At 58.1% G+C, this 18,845-nt stretch overlaps 1 protein-coding gene and 1 long non-coding RNA gene across 4 annotated transcripts in view; one reads left to right on the top strand and one right to left on the bottom strand.

The window, feature by feature from the left end:
• Positions 1–1,199: 1,199 nt before the first annotated feature.
• On the bottom strand, positions 1,200–18,713 carry CARMIL3 (capping protein regulator and myosin 1 linker 3). 3 transcript variants are annotated; one of them, XM_053224293.1, is made up of 40 exons: positions 17,985–18,713; positions 16,384–16,478; positions 15,994–16,044; positions 15,832–15,891; positions 15,631–15,746; positions 15,318–15,415; positions 15,007–15,077; positions 14,835–14,908; positions 14,538–14,613; positions 14,366–14,454; positions 13,797–13,891; positions 13,484–13,570; positions 13,161–13,270; positions 12,947–13,024; positions 12,613–12,720; positions 12,141–12,403; positions 11,977–12,046; positions 11,438–11,519; positions 11,224–11,320; positions 11,007–11,061; positions 10,754–10,926; positions 10,419–10,487; positions 10,112–10,205; positions 9,927–10,025; positions 9,379–9,507; positions 9,090–9,203; positions 8,492–8,667; positions 7,626–7,713; positions 7,350–7,487; positions 6,997–7,060; positions 6,647–6,855; positions 6,161–6,264; positions 5,199–5,514; positions 4,706–4,834; positions 3,984–4,050; positions 3,790–3,879; positions 2,166–2,284; positions 1,902–2,082; positions 1,633–1,743; positions 1,200–1,519 (listed from the first exon to the last, which is right to left on the bottom strand). In XM_053224293.1, exons 1-40 carry the CDS (start codon positions 18,022–18,024, stop codon positions 1,491–1,493), a joined length of 4,314 nt encoding a protein of 1,437 aa, XP_053080268.1. In that variant the 5' UTR covers positions 18,025–18,713; the 3' UTR covers positions 1,200–1,490. The 3 variants fall into 3 exon arrangements, with proteins under 3 accessions (XP_053080268.1, XP_053080269.1, XP_026921248.2); XM_053224294.1 differs by having other exon boundaries at positions 1,200–1,516; XM_027065447.2 differs by lacking the exon at positions 12,613–12,720 and having other exon boundaries at positions 1,200–1,516; positions 6,161–6,261; positions 12,141–12,245; positions 12,327–12,403.
• LOC106979463 (uncharacterized) overlaps positions 8,801–18,845 on the top strand; it is a 256,270-nt gene continuing 246,225 nt past the window's right edge. The window contains exon 1 of the long non-coding RNA XR_008299302.1: positions 8,801–9,232. This is a non-coding gene — a long non-coding RNA (uncharacterized LOC106979463). The remainder of the gene's footprint in view (positions 9,233–18,845) is intronic.

Here is an 18,845-nt window from a genome sequence, read left to right as displayed (position 1 = left end):
GAGATGCACACAATTGCTTAAGGACACACACAGTCTCCCATCCTGAGGCAGGGCTGCCACTAGGGACATGCGGTAAAGGACTGATTCCCGAAGCATTTTCTGGTGCTCACAATTCGCCCCTCACCCCCCAAGATTCAACCCGTGTGGTCACATCCTTGTGGGAGGGGCCATGTCACACACAGATCTTGAGGAAACAAGACGTTAGTCCTTCCCCAGTGACACCCGGGAAACTAGGCAATTCCCTGGGGAGCTGCATCCACACATGAGGACATTTGGGTACATGGTGACCTGGGATGAGTACACGAGAGGGTTCACCGGAACATCTTGACCCTCCATTCTCTAAGCTGCTCTAAGTTAACGGCCATTTGTTGAACATCTGCGTGCCAGGGGCTGGGGCTGAACAGGCAATCACCCGGCACAGGTGTTTGAGACATAGGTCCTGCCCCTGGGGAGGTGCATGTAGAAAGAACAGACAGACCCACAGACAGAGAGATGATGAGCTAATACACAAATACACAATGAAATGTGACAGGTGCAATGTTCCAGACTTATTCAGGATGCGATGGATCACAGAGAGGGAGGGTTTAATTTTGATGAGTCAGGAGAAGGCAATCGGAAGGGCTTCCCAGAGGAAGAGGTTCCTGAATGGAGCCTTGAATGCTGAGGTAGTATTTGTTAGTACACCAATGGGAAACAATTGATTTAATCATCCCTCACTGTGGACACTTCTGTTCCCTCGGGCCATCTACCGTTGAGATTCTGCCTATTGATGGTACCCCTAAGATAATGCAACATCATTTAATTCCGCCATTAGTGAGCCTGCCTGTGTGGAAACTTGCACACACACCACACAGCACGCTGCCCCTCAACCTTCTCTTGAACACCGGGACCTTCCAATCCCACCACATGCCCCAGAGCTGGACACACACTGGTGCTGATTTGTGTCATTTTGGTCTCTCCTTCAGCCAGCTAGGCCCAGATCCTGCACATACACTCCCCCACCCCCCACCTAGGGACTTTTCAGTCCCCTCCCACTTAGCACGTCTTGGGCCCATCTCTCTCCTGTCAGAGCTCCATTCTCATCCCTGTGGAGTATTCCCTACTTTTCCCCACTGTGGCCAAGCACTGAACACTGAGGGGGAGCAGATGGTGGGGGGTGGTGGCAGTGAATGGGGAAGACAGCAGAGACAAAGCAGGCAGTGATTTTGTTTTTTTTATTCTATACAAGGAGGGAGAGAGTCCCTGGGGATAGAGGGACAGATCTGCCCTTCCAGGCGAGGAGACGGCCCTGCCCCAAGCTCTGCCTCCCTCTCTCCAGGTTGCTCCCTCCCATCCTGTCCCCCACCTCCTGTCCCCAGGCCTCATCCTGCCATCCTGCCCCTGGGGGATGGGCTGGCAGAGGGGCCTGGAGGTGTGGGGGGTGGGTGGGGGTCTGAGTCCTTGTGAGGCACATGTTGAGAGGAGGGCTGGGCAGGGTGCTGTAGCGGCTGTCAGTCTGTTCCTGGCTCACTGGTTCCTGCTGGGGACAAATCCAGGGAGTCCTGTTTCCTAGGCAGGGAGAGCCAGCCTCTCGGTGTGGGCTATACCATATCTGGCAGAGGGGGACTGCCCTTTTGCCCAACCCACTGGCACCTGTGGGGTCAGGGGGCTGCCTTCTGTCAGGCTCCAGCTTGTCACAGGACTGTGCCCGCCGCGTCCTCTTGGGCTTCAGGGGGGCAGTCCGGCGGCCTGGATCTGGGGGCCCTGAAATGACAGTCAAGGTGGGCCTGGCACATGAGTAGGGCTCATAGGCTGGGTGCTCATCCAAGCTGTGACTCATTCCAAGCCCGGGAGGGGTCCTGAGGTGGGCAATGAGGTCCCAGAGGCGCCCCAAGCACCCCGCCCCGAGCCAGGTGGTAGACCTTGGACCTCGGTCTCCTCTTGATCCTGCTGTGAGCCCAGCCTCAGCCGGGGCTTGTTCATTCCTAGGACTGCACCCCCAGCCTCAGCCTCCTCCCTGCCCCCTGGCTCCTGGGGGGGCCGGCGGCCCCGGGGCACAGCCACTGGCTTGGGGGCCCGTGAAGCTAAAGGGGGGTCCTGCAGCTGGCAAAAGAAGGAAAAGACTGGGTCAGTTAGTCCCTTCACCTCATCCAAGGGCCCTTCCCCTCTGCCTTGCTGGCCCTCACCTTGGCATTCCTAGTGGGAACGGTCCTCTCTGGGAATTGGGCCCCCTCCTTTTCCTCCTCCCCGTCCTGAGAGGCTGGGCTGGGGCTCTGGCAGCTGTGGTTGGGGGCACTCTCCTCAGCTGGGGGATGGGAAGAGAGGAGAAGCTGTAGGAAAAGGCATTCTTGCATAGCTCTCCCTGACCTTCTTCCTTATGAAGCCCTGGAGGCCAGGACTTCTCCCCTCCAAGCCCATTTGCTCCTCTGCCTCTGCCCTGGATGTCCCCTTCTGCTCTAAGTGTTTCTGTCTCCTTGGTATGGTCTCCAGGATTGTCCTGAGCCCATCACCTTTGGAGGGGGCCCTGGTGTGGCTGTTCCTCTTGAAGGGCAGTGCTTGAGCCCATGCCTGCTGGGGCAGAGCCAGGGTACAGGGACTGCTGGGTCCACAGGCATGGCTGCCCATCCAAGGCCGCAGTGCCCCAAGGCCTTGCCAAGGCTGCAGCCTGGCATTCCCAGGACTCTGCCAGTCTGATTTAGATGGTGAGAGCCTTGGGGAGAGATGCCCTGGCACCCTCTCACCGCTGCCTCTGTGGCTTCATGCAATCTGAGCCTGAGGGTGCACTACCTGGAAGGTGTTGTCTGTGTGTGTATCTGTGAGGTGTGAGTAAGAGGGACCTGGAGGGTGCTAGTGGTAGGTGTGTGCCCAGTGGAGCATCTGACTATTGTGCTTTCCTAAATGAAGGATGGAGCCTCGCTTTAGGTGTTTTAACTAGTCTGTGAGTGGGATGGGATGATCAGCAAAGATGCCTTCAGTGCTGGGATGGCCTTGGAGGATTGGCCAGGGGCACGGACTCTGCACCATGCCCTTGTGCCCCAGCCTTGGGATGGGAGAGGGCGGGTGAGTAAGTGTCTGCCTCTATGGGGAGATTTGTCCACGTCAGTGTTGTCGGAGGGTTGTGTTCCAGGCCTGTGGGCAAGTGAGTTGATGCCGAGCTGACCAGCTTTCCTTTAGAGGCTCCTTAAGTGCTCTGATCCCAGCAGAAAGAAAGCATCCTACCACAATTCATTTACTCCTCCAGAGTTCTGAAGCCAGAAGGTAAATGACTTGCTTAAGGTCAACACTGTTGGTGGTGGTTGAACCGGGACCAACACCCAGGGTTTCTGACCCCCAAGGCATGGCTCTTGCCCTTTTCTTGTGGCACATTTCTGAGTGAACTGTGGATGGCTTGGCGAGCTACTTTCGGAGGAGACTGGAATGTTCGAGGTGGGTCTGGCATGGCTGGTACTTGCTCACCCTCTTTCCTAGCTGAGGTGCAGAGAGAGACCCTCTTTATAGAGGTGCCACTCTGCTGACGGTGGCCAGAGGTGGCCCCTGCTCTACCGAATTCCCTGGAACCATCCACAAAGTGTTCTTCCTTTCTGCTAATCCTGGCAAAGCCACTTTTGTTCTGTAAGATCTTTCTTTGCATTGGGTTGTTCCTTTCCTTTGAATGAGGCTTTGTAAATATCCTCAAAACATTTTTACTGTGGTGACTTCCTGACTGCCCCACCTTGGCTGTAAATTCCCCAACATGGGGGCTGTGGCTTCTGGTTCTTTGGACACACCCTGGGCCTTCAGTGCTGCTGCCTGAGAAGAGGCGTTCCATACCTATGTGCCATGTGGCTTCTGCTCGGCGCATGGCGCTGAAGCTTGGCTTGGTGCTTTGGGGTGGTGGTGGGGGCTTCCAGGCTCCCGGCCCTGGGGTGCAGGGAGGAGATGAGAAAGGGGGGAAGGGGAAAGGCGAATTAGAAGGGGCCCCTGAGAGAGGGGTCAAGGGAAGGAAGTGAGGGGGACTGTCTCACCTGCATCGTCTGAAGAGCGCCGTTTCTGCCAAGCCTGGACACTGCCCTCCAGGTCTGGGCCTGTACCCTGAAAGGATAGCTGAGTCAGGTCATAAGAAAGTCCCCTCTACATGGAGACTGCAGTTAACAAGGGGCTTCTGCTCTAGCATCTCATGCCATTCTCATGGCATTAGTCCCTGGACACTTGTACCCTTATCCCTCAAAAGTCACACCCCTACCACCCTAGGGGGTGTAAGAAACGGCTTACATGAATGAGCATACTGTCATTTTAGCAGTTATGTGTTTATTTTATGTGTGGTAGAAAAAAAAACATGACTAGTACAATAAGTCCATGATTTAAAAAATGATAATGCTTAGGACAAGACTAAGTTAAAAGGGTGAGTTGATTTAAATAAAAATATGTGAATAATAATCCAGGTGGTATGTGGGGAAGGGGAAAATCAGTCATAAAGGTGATAATCTAGTCACCAAACTTTCAGAAACAGAACTCTAGAGGTAAGTATTTTTACAACTGCCCATTTTCCAGGGAGGTAGAGGCTCCGGGAGGCTAAATGACCTCCTCAGCCTTTCACGGCAGGTGAGTGTGTGGAATGAGCAGACTTGCAGCTAACACTTTCTAACACCAGAGAATCACTCTCTCCACTGGCCCAAGCAGGAACAGGGCACAGAAGGGAGGCAGACAGGGATCCATAGAAACACTTGGGTGCCTGGGCTCCCCTCACCTCTCGTTTCCCGTCGAAGCTCCAACCCTTGGCTCTTCCCAACCCAGGAAGGGCAACACCATGGACCCTTGGCTGCTGTGCCGTCCCAGGGGCCAGGCCCCCCTCCCCTGGCTCTGCCCCCTCAGTGCCCTGGAACAAGGCCGTGGGTTTATAAGCAGTTCCTGATGGAGAAGGGGCTCCATAGGCTGCAAGGGAGTGAGGGAGGGCCCCTACCCCTCTGAGACCCCAGCCCTGGGACTGCCCTGCCGCAACCCTCTGACCCTCCACCCCTCCTCTGAGGAGTCCTTCCTCTGTCCTTCTTTGCATGCAGCACTCCCAGCATGCTCTGGGTCACCAGGCTTAGATCACTCAAGGAGTGGGGCCATTGGGAAGACCAAAGTTCCCCAGAACCTCGAGTCCTGTCATTTTCCCATTAACTGCCTGGGACAGGGTAAGTGGGTGGGCTATGTGTGGAACAGCAACCAGCGAGGATACAGCACCTCACATCACTTACCATCTTCCTGCGGAAGGAAGGCCCCCGGCTCCCCCCAAATCCAGGGAGGGGGCCGCTCTCCTCCTCTGGGCTCCAACAGGGGGAGGAATTATTGCCAAGGCTGGGGGGATCTGGGCTTGGGGGGCTCTCCTGAGTTGGGGGTGGGGGTGGGGGAGGAGGGAGGAGGAGCCCAGTGGTGGGGGACCCTGGTCCCCTATCCCCCTTGAAGCTCCGGGGCCGGCGAAAGTGAAACAGGCCTCTGCGTCTCTTCTTCTGGAGTGGAGGCAGTGGTGGCTCTGAGAGGCCTGGCCGCAGGGTCCGCAGAGTCCGGGGGTAGCTGAGCAGAGTTGGGGTGAGTTACTGACAAAGTCGCAGGCAGGTGCAAAATGCCAGATGTGGAGGTCACTCAGGGCCCAGGCTGGTGCTAGTGTTAGTCTAGCCCTGGGTCTAATAAGCCTCCAACTTTCCTTTCATCCAGTCTCTCCTGCTGCCCCGTAACCCTTTCCACTTAGGTCTCAGGAGACATGGCTTCCTCACCTTCTCCGTCATCCTCCAGCAGCCTCCTTCCCTCTGTCTCCCCAGCAACTCCTTCCTCCCAGGCACCCCCATCCCCCCATCCTTCTCTCAGCTTCTCCCAGTGACTCCGTTTCTTCTGGACAGGTGCTGGGGAGTCTGCAGGACTGTGACAGAGAATATACCCTCCAGGGCTCTTACCACTGTCATCCCATCCCAGTGCCTGTTGCGACCCCCCCCCCATCCCATCGTGGTGGTTCACCCTGGCCCCATGCTTCCCAGCTGTCCTGAGGAAAGTCAGAGAACATGGGAGTTAAGGGCTGAGTGGGGAAGGACAAGAACGTGGGGGAAATGTTTCAGAGAGACTGGCTTTGGGACACTGCCATTGGAGAGGCCTCCATGACTGCTGGGAAGGAGCCCTTCAGGGCCTCTGGGCCTGCAGAAAATGGGACTGTGCCTAGGTGCCACACCTGGAGCTTTCATCCATGACCCTTCGGCTGAAAAAATCCTCCAGCCCCTCATCCAGGCGGGTGGCCATCCCATTCTCCTGTCGGGTCCCAGTTATTGGCACCTGCTGGGAGGAAAGTCCTGTAGGGTATCTCATCTGGAACAGGAAGTCCTCCCTACTCCCTCCATTCACTCAGGGCCTTCCCCCTTGGACTTGGACTTGCCTCTTGTTGGCCCCATGAAAATTTAGACTTCAGTCTGCCTGGGCATTTCCTAGGCATGGTGGCTCTTGGCTGTATCCCTCACCCAAATGGGAATTGCCACTGACTGGCAGACAGATTTCCTATCTGGGAAAACTTGCTAATCCCATCCTCTTTTCAGTGGCCTGCCTGGGCCCCTGCCTGATCCCCCAAGGCTGATGTTTCTGGCATTTTGGTCCTAAGGCTAGAACCCCTGGCTCTGGCATTGCTAAGTGGTGTTGGTCCTTTTGCAAGGACTTATGGACTCACACTGGGCCGACCAGGTCCTGGAGGTATGGTCCTGGGGGGCCGAGGCCTGCCTTGTGTTTGATGCCTTAGTTTATAGCCATGAGTGGGCAGCTCGGATAGACCCTCCCAGGAGCCACTGCCTGTGGGCTGGCTGCTTCCGAGTCCTGAGAACCAGCCAGGGGGGATCCCCAGGCTCCCCAGCTGGCTTTCCATGTCCTGAGGGCTCCCACCTGTGGGCACAGCAGCATTAGAGGGAGTAGCAAGAGGCACAGGGAGAAAGCAGGCTGGAAAGACAATTAAAAAGAAAGGGGCCAGGGCTTGGGAAGGGTGTAGGGACCTGGAGGACATTAGAATTGAGGCTGGGGACTCACTAATGAAGGCGGACACTGGCCGGATCTTGCGGCAGCGTTTCTGCTTTTTGATGGCCATGGTGTCCTGCAGAAATGGAAACCAATGGTGGAGCCAAGTTGAAAGTCCCAGGAGCCTCATCTGAAGCCTCTTATTCCTCATAAAGCCTTCTCTTTAGAGCCCTTCCTGCCTCACTTTCTTTGGGTGGCTGAGGTATTGGGACAAGGGAAGAGGCTGGGCTGGATTGGGGCTGGGGGATGAGACCAGGCCCAGTGTCAGGGGAAAGTGGAGTCCAGAGAAATGGATGGGGACAGTGTTTTGCAGGTTCAGGGTCAGGACCTAGTTTAAGGTGGGGAGTGGGTGTTGGGGCACTCACGATGTTGGTCCCAAGTTCATCATCTGTGGTCTCCTCATGGTCATGGTTCCGGCCTCGGCCCCGGGAGGACGGATCCTGCCCTTGGCCTGGCCCCGATGGTGGATCTGATAGTGTCTTTAGCTGGGCCAGGTGCCGGGCCTGGGGAAGGACAGATGTGAACAGGTTCCCAAGGAAGCTGCTCACCTTCAGGGGCTTTGGGGGATGGTTGGTTGGGGGAGATGGGATGATGTGGGGTGGAGAGTGTGCCTGAGCCTGGCTGGGGTTCAGAAGCCTTACCAGGCTCTTGTGGGAGTGGTACAGCTCCTGCAGGATCTCGTCCACTATGGAGTTGGTCAAGTAGGTGACGACTGAGAGCTTTACTTCACTGTGGGCACAGGTGGGACTACTCAGTCATCCTGCTCCCTGGCCCCTAAGCCTTTCCCCAGGTGCCTAAGGGAGTGGGCAGCTGGCCTGGACATCCATGGAGGCACCTTAGGTCTCCCTTGTGTCTCCATAAAGGCATGCTCTGTCCCACCCACTGACACCCCGCATAGGTGTGTGTAGATCGGGAGGGTGGGCAAAGAGGAATTGAGGAGAAAGAGCAAAGGGGCTCTGGGCCAGGCTCCTGGAGTTCCAGTGGAACAGAGCTGGGTAAATTGGGGTGCTGAGTGAACCCTGCTGGTCTCTGCTGGAAGCCCAGAAACTGGCTCTTCTTGAGCTGGCCACTTCATGGATATGAGTGATAATATTCCTTTGCTTTGGTGAGCAGTGGCACCTAGGATGAGAGAACACTGGAGGGGAACACGAGAACTGAGTGAGGGCAGAGCATAGTCCAGGCACCCCTACTCACATCGATTTTGTCCATGCCTCCGAGGAGGCTGTGCTTTGTTTCTGGGAGGCCATTCTTGGTGGATGTGTGTGGCTGAGTGTGTGTGTACACCTACATGTGCACTGCCAGGCTCCTAAACCCAGGCTCAGCACTTAGATTTCTAGGGCAAAGACCAGTTAGACCCTAAATAGCAAGGTTGCAGTTAGTTAAAGATTTATCCCTTGTAATGGAGATTATGCCATTCATTATTCATTGCTGTAGCTGGGCCCCAGGTTCCTAAGTGCTCTGGGACAAATCCAGCCCCTTCCCAGTGCCAACCCCCTCCACTTCTCACTCCAGCTTGTTCTGAATGTCCTGTCCTGCCTGCTCCAGCAGCGCCCCTCGGATGAAGTTCCGGGGCACAGTGACGCGCTCAGCCACATTGCTCAGCATCTTGTTGTGTCCCTCAGCCACTCGCATGGCCACAGGACATAACTCCTGTGTAAGGCTGACCATCGACTCCAGGATCACCTAGTATGGGGGGAGGGGAGGCCAGAGCCCCGGGGGGGGGGGGGGGGCGCAGGGTCAGGGCTGGCACCACACTGGAAGAGACTCTAGCCTGTCTATTCCAGCCCCCCATGGTGAGACTAAGGGGCCCACCAACGTTCTGGGGCTGGTTACCAGCAGAGCCTGGGACATTCAGGCTTCCCCACATCCTGGTAAGTGTTCCTTCCATCCTGCCATATGGACAGGGGAGAGGTCAGAGTTCAGGGGTCAACGTGGAAGCTAGCAGAAAAAATCCAAGCCCTGTTTTCTAGCAAAGCCAGAAACATTGGGAGTGTGGATGGCTTCAACTCTGCCTTTCCTTCCTGTCCCCAGTAATTTCCCCATGCTGACCTCAGCCCTCAGCTTTGAGCCTTGGTCAACACTGGGCTTCTTCCCTCAGGACTTGCCTGCAGTTCCTTGTCCACAGCCTTGGACACCTCACTGGCAACTGACTCCAGCCTCTGCCGTACAGGCCCGTCATTGGCCAGCACATGGCCCAGCTCATAGAGGCTGGGAAACAGCTGCAGAAGGAAAGGGCTATCATCAGAAGGTCAGAATCGGGCCTGACCAGGTCCTTGGGGGCCCTGGGCTGGGAGGACAGATGCATGGGTCAGGGCGCGGATACTCCTGGGGTAGTGTGGCCGGCCTTCCTGGGCTCTCGGACTGCGAAGGAGGGTGGGGCTGCAGAGGGCTCACCGCCCGTGAGTTTTTGGCGTCCTTGATCAGGTCCCGAGCATAAAGCAGCTCATCCTGCACAGGCTCCAGGGGGCACAGCCTCAGGGCCCGAACCTCCTCCTGCACCCGGCCACACAGCCGCTGCAGCATCTGGAGCACAGTCGGCAGAAGTGTCAGCGGGGGGGATCCTCGCACCCTCATCTTCCCAGGTGGGACCCCAGGCATCCCATTTCTGGGTCCCCTTGGGCAGTGCTCCTGGTGCTGGCACTGATGGGGTAGTAGTGGTGTCTCTGGATGGCCTGTTCTCTCTTCTTGGGATGCCCTTGAATGCTCAGGGGAGTTCCTGTGGTCCCAGGGACTCCTGGTCTGGGGCACCCCACACGTTCTCTCATGTTTAAGCCATACTCTGAATGTCCCGTCTTTTGCTCTCCCATGCATTCAGTCCAGTTGGGGACACCACAAAATGCCTCTTTCATGCCCCCACCCTTGTGTGTGCACCCTCTATCACATCACACCTGAGCCCTGTGTGCCCCATGCATGCCCCACGTGTCCCAGAGGGAAACGTTTACTTGCTCGGCGCTGCTGGTCACCAGGCCCTGCTGCAGCCTGAAGGCCTGCTCCTGAGGGCATGTCTGGGAGTGGTTGTTCCTCACCAAGCACCACTGGATCTGGAGATGATGGGGTGGGAGGGGTCAGGGCCTGGGATATGGGCTGGCCCCTGCCCCTTTCTGTTCCACCCTGCCGAGGCCTCTACCTTCTGCCAGACATCCTCGGTGCGCTCCGGGGCGCTGCGGTAGGCTTGGGAGATGTCACTCACGGGGAAGGACATGAAGCGCAGTGTGTGGTTGCTATAAGGTACAGTGACACAGCTGGGTTAGGGAAAGGTGGGGAGAGGCCCTTGCTCTCCATACTCTCCTTGCTAACCATTTCCGTCACCTGGGCCTTTCCTAACATATCTCTGCAAACAAGTTGAGTGAACCAGGGTGGGGCTAATGTAGCAGGCTTGGTCCAGACCCAGGGAGGCTGGGGCTCGGGTCAGGGCAGAGCTCTGGTCCACTCACCTCTCCAGGGCCCTTGCGATGTCCAGAAAGCCCAGGGCAGATGTGTTGTTTCGATCCCATAGGATGGTTCTAGGGAGACAGTGAACAGTAGCTGGTTACCCCTCCCTCTGGGTCCTTTTTAGGGGTAGGCACGCACCCCCTTCTGGAGTCCTCCCTCCTTTCCTGGGTAATGAGGCTGACTCCAAGATGGTTCTGGGCCTGAAGGTGTTCTGGAAGCTGGGCTACAGAGCAACACAGCAAGCAGGACGCGCGCGTGCGTGCGTGCGTGTGCGTGCGTGTGTGTGTGTGGAGGGGGTACTGGGACTCCAGTTCAGAGATCAAGGTGTGCACCGTACCTGAGGGAGGAGTTTATCTGCAGGGCCTTAGACAGCATCTTGGCCCCGATGTCCTCCATGCCATTGCCACTCAGATCCACCTTAGCCAGGCAGGTGTTGCTGCCCAGGGCATTGATGAGGATGCTGGTGCGGAGCTTCAGCCTTGAGTCTGCCACTGACAGTGACTGCAGGGACTATGTGGGCAAGAGTGGGGTTGAGCCCAGTCCCCGCAGCCCCTGCCACTGTGGATCCCTTCCCAAGCCCAGTCACTCACACAGTCCTCTTCTTGGATCAGTTGCACCAGCTTGTGGAGGATCTCCTCCAGGGTCCTGTGGGGAGTCAGGGCTCAGAGCAGGAAGGGAGGGGTTGGGGTCATGCTACTGGAGGAGCAGGAGGTGATTTGAGCAGGGAGGGGCCAGAGGTAACACAGTGAGCCAAAAGGATAGGTGGATGATGGAGTGAGGTCTGTGGGTATGGGGAGGGGACCTCACTTGGCCTTGACATTGAAGTTCTTGCCCAGGAACAGGTGCTTGAGGGACTTGTTCTTGCCAAGTGCGGGCACCAGTGTCAGGAGGTCCGAGTCGAACCCTGGCCAATAGATGGGAGAGGTCTGGCTTTGAGGCCTGAGGGCAGCAGGGGGTGAGGGGGCCGTGCCCCAGGCCCCTGGCCCCATTGGTCCTCAGGAATGGAAGTGTCCCTACTTACCATTGTCTGACAGATCCAGGCTGCCCACACAGGTGACAGCCCCCAGCTGCTCCTGCAAAGCCTGGGCTCCTGCTGAGCGGAGCTGCAGGGACACGGTGAGGGTGGGGTGGGGAAGGCAGGGGTGGGGGCACCTTTAATGCTTAGAGATTAGTCACACCAGGACTCATGGCCATGCTAGGTCTCAGGTGTAAAATCAGGAGGTCCTTTCTCCACCAGATCCTTTCCTAGGGCTCTCTCCCTTCCTCCCTTTAGCCAGAAATATCTCCAGACTGCTGCTCCGGAGATAGCTCGCTCCTGCCCTCTGGTGGGAAAGTCTGGTATCTCCCACCCCAAAGCTTTCAGGGGGCATACTGGAGGCTGAAAATGACCTCTGGAAAAGAGGGACACAGATGACACACTGAGAAGGGAAAGTGGAGGTTTGGTCGGGTCTGGGGGTCACAGAGGCACAGCACAGAGGTAAGATGGAGCCATTGGAGAAATGAACAGTGAGGCGACTGGGTGGGGGACCGGCAGTGGGCGTTAGGTGACCAAGGGCTCACCTCACAGCTGCTGAGGTCCAGGTGCAGATCACTGAGGTGACTGTTGAGGGAGAGGCCCTGGAGCAGTGCCCTGTGGGAGGAAGGTCAGCAGGCCCACCTCTACCCCTCACCCTCTTCTCTCATGGTTCCCTCTTGGACGCCCCCCAACCCTGCACCCACCCGACCTGAGGGCCTCCAGGGGCAGCCTCGTGGCCGACAGGTTGACGTGGCTCAGTGTGTAGGCGCTGCTGAAGAACTGCTTGAAGGCCGGCGGGGCCTCTCGGCCCTTCCTGCAGAGACTCCCGGGGTCAGCAAGGGAGGGGGATGCCCATGGCTCACCCCATCCCTCCTTGTGCCCTTTGTGCTCACACCTGTGGGAGCAGCTGTTGCGTGCCAGGTTGAGGTAGGTTAGGTGGGAACAGCAGCCATGGAGCAGGGCTCCCAGAAGCTGTGGGGAAAGACATGGTGGGTCTCACATGGGCTGGGAGGGGCTGGCAAGGACTCCTCCCTCCCCATCAAAGTCCTGGCTCTTCACCCTTGGCAGTCAGTGTGATCCCTTCTATGAATGCCCACTTCGCCTCTTAATGCCTCAGTTTCCACTCTGTGGAAAGTGGGTCTACTCCCTGCTTGACCCCCAGGGGTGGCGGAGCGGCTCACAGGCAGTGAATGTGTAAAGCCAGAGCGAGCCATTAGGGGCTCATAAGGTGCCTTGTTCAAGTCAGGGGAAGAATCCTTTCCTCTTGGTGGATTCAGCCAGGAGCACAGCTGGGGAATGGAGGGAGGGCTGGCTTTTAGGGACAGCCAGCACAACCTTGGGCAGTGACCGGGATAGCGTGCCCCACAGGTGTGAGCGGTGGCTTTGCTTTATAATTCAGCTGAACTTGGAGTCATCCTGCCAGCTCTGTCCACTCAAGGCAGGGGCGATGAGACAGGGGCCACCCTGGCCTCCCTAAATCACTTCAGGCTGGTTCTCCCATCACCGACCCCTCACCAAGTCAATGGCGCAGTCGGTTCCTGCCAGGTCCAGGTGCACCAGAGCATTAGGCTGGGCCAGGAAACTGTAGAGGGCCTGGGAATAAGGACAGAGGGGCTGCCAGGGAAGAGGTGATAGAGCCCCACCACCCCCAAGCTATAGGGCAGAGACTCCCTGGTCCTGAAACCTGAGTGTGCTTCTGTGGGGTTTGAGCTAGGTTCCACGGACTCACATTGGCCTCATCTGTGGCGAGCAGCCCAGGGTTCTTGCTCAGGTCCAGGTATCGAAGGGAGCTGGCAAAGGCTGGGTTGGCCCCGAAGGTCTGGCCCAGTGCCTGGAGCCCTGAGCACAGCGGGCACTGGGCTGGGTTGGCCCCCATCCCCACCTCTTCCCCTTCCACACAACTCTTCCCCCCAGCCCCCAAGTGTGTCTCCTTTCCCTTCCTCAGAATCCCAGGATGCTGTGTGAATGGGTAGGTACACCTCTGGGACTCGAGGATCCAGAGGGTGCTGGAGGAGGTTAGAGGTCAGAGGTCAGGGGTCCTGGTGCAAGTACCTCGAGGGGAAATGGCAGTCTTGGCCAGGCACAGTTTGGTGAGGCCAGTGGGGAAGCAGAGGAGCTGTTGACTCAGACTGAGGAAACCTGGGAGTAGAGAGAGAAATGGGCCCAGTGAGAGGCTGGGCAGTGGGCATAGGTGGTGCAGAGTCAGAGGGGGGCTTGAAGGAGGTACAGGCCCGGGGTCAAGGACAGCAGTATTGGGGCAAGGGCTGGCATCAGGCTGGAGAGTCCCTGTTCGGCCCCAGTTGGGCTCTGGGCTAGGGCAGGGGTCTATATTGTGGTGGGGGTAGGATTCAGGGCTGGGGCTCACCCTTGTCCTCGATGGGGTTGTGGGACAGAGTGAGGGCATGCAGCACACAGCTCCCGTTCTCCCCAAACACCCCGGCCAGCTTCTGGACAAAGTCCCTTCAGGGAAGGGGAGGAAGGATTTGTTTGTCCCAGCCCTGGACTTCCCCTCTTCCTCCACCTGCCTGCCTGGTTGGGGCTGCAAAGGTCAGAGGCCTCCATAGGTGGGGATGAGCTTGGGGCCTGCCAGGAAGCTTGTCATCACTATGAAGTACCTGGGAAGTTGTGCCGAAACAAAGCCTAGCTTTGGGTCCCTGAGATTAGAGCAGTCCACCCCATTGGGTAGTTGATGGAAGAGGATAGGGCATGGAGCATACTGGGAGAGGCCATGGAGCTGGGGGGCTAGGAGACTTAGGTCTGAGTCCCAGCTTGACCATTGACCTGCTTTGTGCCCTTGTTGGGCCTTAGTCTTTTTTTTCTGTAAAGTAAAGAGCTGGAGGAGATAGCTTGGGGATCCGTATCATGCTCTGATGTTCTGGGACCCTAAGACTACATCACTGGGGCACCACTGCCCAGGGAGGAGGCTGGCCTCACGTCTTAAGCCCGGCATTGTCCAGCACCAGCTCTTCGAGGCTCCCCGACTTGCTCAGGGTATGTAGCACCTGTTCTAACACTTCAGAGCCCTGAGGACAGAGGAGGTTTTGTGATCAGGAGCCAGAGAGGGCACTACTCTCCAGCCCCTCCTCCCACCCCTCGTAGTCCCTACCAGCCGCAGATCCTTGCAGTAGAGTTTGGTGAACCACTGGTTGTAGGCCAGGGCTGCCACCATTAGGGCCAAGTCTCTGTGGGGAGATTGAAGGGCCAGGAAAGTGGTGAGCCGGTGGTTGGGGCAGGAAAGAAGAGTTTAAGGATGGGGTGATGGACTGGGGAAAGTCTAGATGGGTAGAAGGCAAAGGGGGGTGGGGTTGGGGAGATAGAGTTGGGGCTGTAGGTAGGATCAGAAGAGGGAGCCTGGAGGCTGAGGCTGGAATGGGGGGATTGAGTCTCTGCTCCATCTGCTTACCGGCTTTCCAAGTGGCTGAAATCCAAAAGATTGAACTCCCGGTTATCCTCGGCATGATAGATGGTGTCCACATCCTTGGAGAGGTGGAACTGGCTCACACCTGCTCCCCTCCTCCCCCGCCCCCTCCCTCTGGGTCCCACCTGCCCGCCTGCTGGGTCCCTGCCCAACGTACCCATTGCACCTCCTCACGGCAGTGCAGTCCATTGTAGTCACACAGGGCAGCATAGGTCTCGGAGAAGCCACCTGTGGGGCAGGATGTGAGCTGGTTCCATGAGGAGTAAGGGTGTGGAGAATAGGCTTGGAGTTCAAGGAAAGGTCAAGGTCATTTTATGTGGCCCGTGTCCTGGGTTCCTACTATACCATGAACCTCTGAGGTCTAGGAGCTATGGAGTCCTCAGGGCAGACACAGCCCCATGCACAAAGGACTCTGGACAAGGGCAGGGTAGTTTAGGCCCCACTTCCGCCAAGTTTGCCCCTGCTCACCACAGACACTGTGAGTGGTCGATGTGGAAGTCTCAGAGTTAGGGGACGTGTCTCGGGGCCCTTCTGGGGTGTCAGCATTTCCACGACGGATTAGACACCTGGAAAATGACCAAATCCATCTCAGAGAGGGGTGTAAAGAAACTCTCCATTCTTCCCCTGTTATAGCTTCTGGGCCCCTAGGAAGAAGCAGCAGTGGGGACATAAGGGCTCTTGCTCTCGGTGTTCCAGGAGCCCAGGTCCAGGGGAAGGAGGGAAGGAGGAAGAAGTCTCTTTGTTGTCTAACCCTTTGAGAGACTCCTCCTTTGCCACTCACCCAGGGCCAGGGCAGACCTTGGAGAGGGCAGAGCTCACATGTCGTGTCACCTGGTCCACACTCTCAGCCGATGGGAGCCGCATGCTCACCAGGCCACGCTCTGTCTCCACTAGGATCTAGAGGAAAGGGAGCATCAGGGCCTTAGACATCAAGTCCGTCCTCCTGCTGACCCTATAGTAGGGCCCAAGTTGGGGTCCTCACCTGGTTCTGACTGAGCGTATTGAAGGCGCGGATTTCTAGGACATTGAAGGAGCTCTCCACCTGTGGGAGGGGCATGGGGGTGCTCATCTTAAGGTAAGAGCCTGGCTGCCTGGCTCCGGAGGGAGTATGCCAGGTGTACTTCTGCTCCTCAGCCCAACTCACCTTGGCTGGGACTTTAAGGGGGAAGAGGTGGAGGCGCCAGGAGGTCAGGGCCTTCAGAGAGAGGAAAAGAACATCAGCAGCAAATGGCCGCTCCTGGGCCCTAGGCCGCCTGCCCTCCTTCACCCCCCTCAGCCTGTGTGCAAGCCCTGTCAGCAGTGGCCCTCTGCTCCCGGTATCCTCCTTCTCTCTCATGCCCCACCCTGGGCTCCTGGACATCCACTCAGTCTAGCCTGCCCCTTCCCCAGGCTTGGTCTCCTCAGCTCTCCCCCCACCCCCATCCCCAGTCTCCCCTGCCTCCCAGGCTCCTTGCTCTCAGCAGCCCAGCTGCTCTTGATGACACCCCCTCAGCTGCTCCCCCTCCCTCCACTCGCTGAAGCCCAGTACCCTCACCAGAACTCGATCCTCAAACTTCTTGGGCTTCGTCTCCAGCTTCACCCGATGTTGTTGGAGCACAGCCCCTTGGCTTAAGCACCTTCTGATGCTGTCTGCAGGTGGGTGGGGGGCCTGCTCAGAGCTCCCCTTACCCTGGCCACCCCTACCTCCCCAGGGCTTTCCAGGGGTGGGGTCAGATGAGAGGAGAAATAAGCACAGAGAGAGCTTTCCTTCTTGGGTGGCTTTTCTCTTCCTATTAGAGAGGGAGGGGGGTGTGGAGAAAACTCTGGCTCCTGATGTCCCTGAGTCAGGGGACAGTTGCTGAGTGACACTGTCTGTGGGAGGGTGTGTCTTACACTTCTGAGGGTGTGAAGGATTTTTTCAACCCATGCACTCCAGCAGCCATCGACATATACATAGTGAGTCAGTGTGTGGGGGCGTGGGGGTGTCCCTCTGACTATATTCTAGGTGGTCTGGGTGTGAGTGTCTGCCTTTTACTATGCATGTGTGCACGCCTTCTGAAGATGCCAGGGAGCCTGTGTGTGGCATTGGTAGGACTGGGTAGGTGAATGAGTATGCTGTGCTTGTAGTTGTGAAAGACAGCCCTGGTGTGGGGGTGGGGGTGGGAAGTGGGGGGTGAGAAAGAGTTAGTGTTTAAATGAGCCCAATACCCACTTCCTAGCAGAACCCATCCGGATATCCCAGGGTGTATATGTGTATGTGTGTGTGTGGTGGGGGTGCATTTTCTGTAAAGATGTGTGTACACATATCTGATGATTGTATTTATGTGTGTGTGTAGGTATGGGAAATTGCCATGGTGCAGCATGCCTCTGAGTATCCTTGAACGTCCTGGTCTCTGCTTGGGCTAGCCTGTGCTCCTGCCTGGGGCGGGGGGCCAGTGAGGGTTGTGGTAGTGCTGGGTGGGGGGTGTGGTGTCAGGCCTTGGTTTGGGCTGAGTCTGAGAACCATGCAAACAGGAGAGACCTTGAGGTGTGAGTGTGAGTAGGGAGAAGGGGCAGGCTAAGACGGGGGCTGTGGGAGGCGAGCTGCAGAGACACTGCTCTTGGTTGTAGCTCCAATCCGGGCCCTCTTCCCTGACTCCCTTCTTTGCCCCACTGGCCTGGGAGCTGCCAGGCTGCCAGAGGGGCTTTCAGGGCCAGTTCCGGGGCGGGGCCGGGAGGAGGGAGGGTGCTGAGCCAAGAGGCGGTCAGGACCAGGGGCAGCTCCCATGGCCCGGCGGGGCGGACCGGGCCCCGCCCGGCGGGGAAACGGGGACTCTCTGGAGGGGAGACTGGACGTCTCGCCGAGGGATGGGCTAGGATCAATGAGAGTCAGCCCCACGGAGCGCCAGGGGACTGCACCTGTCACCGAAGATCGGGACGGGCGGCTCTGGGACTGGAAGGTCCTGACAGGGTGAGGCGAGGCGGGCAGCGGAGGATGCTCGGGGGATAGCGATGCCCCTAGCTAGGATGCAGGGGCAGGGGACCGCCTTGGAGCCGGAATGCATGGGGCGCGGGGAGGGCAGGAGGCAGCGGGGCTGGGGTGTACCGCGGGGAGGAACGCACTGGGTCTGGGATGCTCCCGGACGGGGCGTCCCGGAGACCACCGCAGCCTCGTACCTTGCAGCTCGCGGGTGAGCTCCGCGCTGGGCTTGGCCATGGCGGCCGCTGCTGCTGCCGTTGCTGCAGAGGAGCCGCCGCCGCCGGGGAGCCGCGGCACATGCTAGACCCGGCTCCGGCAGGGCCCCGGCGCTGAGCGCTGCAGCAGCCGCCGAGCCCGCTCCTGTCAGGGGCGGCTGCGCGAGCGCTCCTCCCCCCGCCTAGGAGCCCGGGTCTCCCGCCCCGCCCGGTGAGGTGTGGGATTGAGCATGCGCGCCGCGCCTCCCTTCCGCGTGAGACCCCGCGCGCGCTCGCGCCCACCCCTCCCGCCGGCTCCCGCGTGCGACGCCCTGTGCGTGTCGCCTGGATCCTGGGCCATCTCCCGGGCGGGACTAGCGTCCACTTTCCGTGCCACCCACTCCTCGGGCACCGTGAGCAGAACCCATTTCTTTTGTTTGTGGGCCTGGGTACCCCTCCCCGGGTCATCCTTGCAATGCCCCTCCCTTTTGCCGTACTGCTTGGGAAGCGTCCAGCTCCTACTTGCTGACTGGCGAGGAAACTCAGGGCCGAGGGCGATGCCAGGAGAGGTCCTGGCTACATCTGGGGGTGTTCGTCCTTCCTCTAGCTTGCCCAGCCTCGGGGATCCCTGCAGCGTCTTTGGCACCATCCCCACGGGTGTGAGGCCGAGAGTATCACCCGGGAGTTCCCGTGCCACCTCCTTCCAGCTGGCAGTTCTGTAGACACATCCACCCCTGAGCATCACGCTTAGGTCCTGGAGACAGGGAGGAGGATTAAGGGGATCCAGGGTTGTAGCTCACTCAATCTCTGCTTGGCTACCACATCTATGTACCCTGCAATGACAAATGAACACACCTACTCAAA

Source organism: Acinonyx jubatus, chromosome B3 (assembly GCF_027475565.1).
Source record: "Acinonyx jubatus isolate Ajub_Pintada_27869175 chromosome B3, VMU_Ajub_asm_v1.0, whole genome shotgun sequence".
NCBI classification, from domain to species: Eukaryota; Metazoa; Chordata; class Mammalia; order Carnivora; family Felidae; genus Acinonyx; species Acinonyx jubatus.
The sequence above is the reverse complement of the archived record's forward strand: the minus strand, read 5'-3'. Positions and strand labels throughout refer to the sequence as shown.

What these genes read in the sequence shown, in the direction of transcription:
- CARMIL3 (XM_053224293.1), bottom strand. Translation starts at nt 18,024, where the DNA reads ATGGCCAAGCCCAGCGCGGAGCTCACCCGCGAGCTGCAAG. An exon ending in ATACGCTCAGTCAGAACCAG is followed by an intron (nt 15,747 to 15,831) that starts GTGAGGACCCCA and finishes CCTTTCCTCTAG; the next exon opens with ATCCTAGTGGAGACAGAGCG. An exon ending in AAGGTCTGCCCTGGCCCTGG is followed by an intron (nt 15,416 to 15,630) that starts GTGAGTGGCAAA and finishes GTCATTTTCCAG; the next exon opens with GTGTCTAATCCGTCGTGGAA.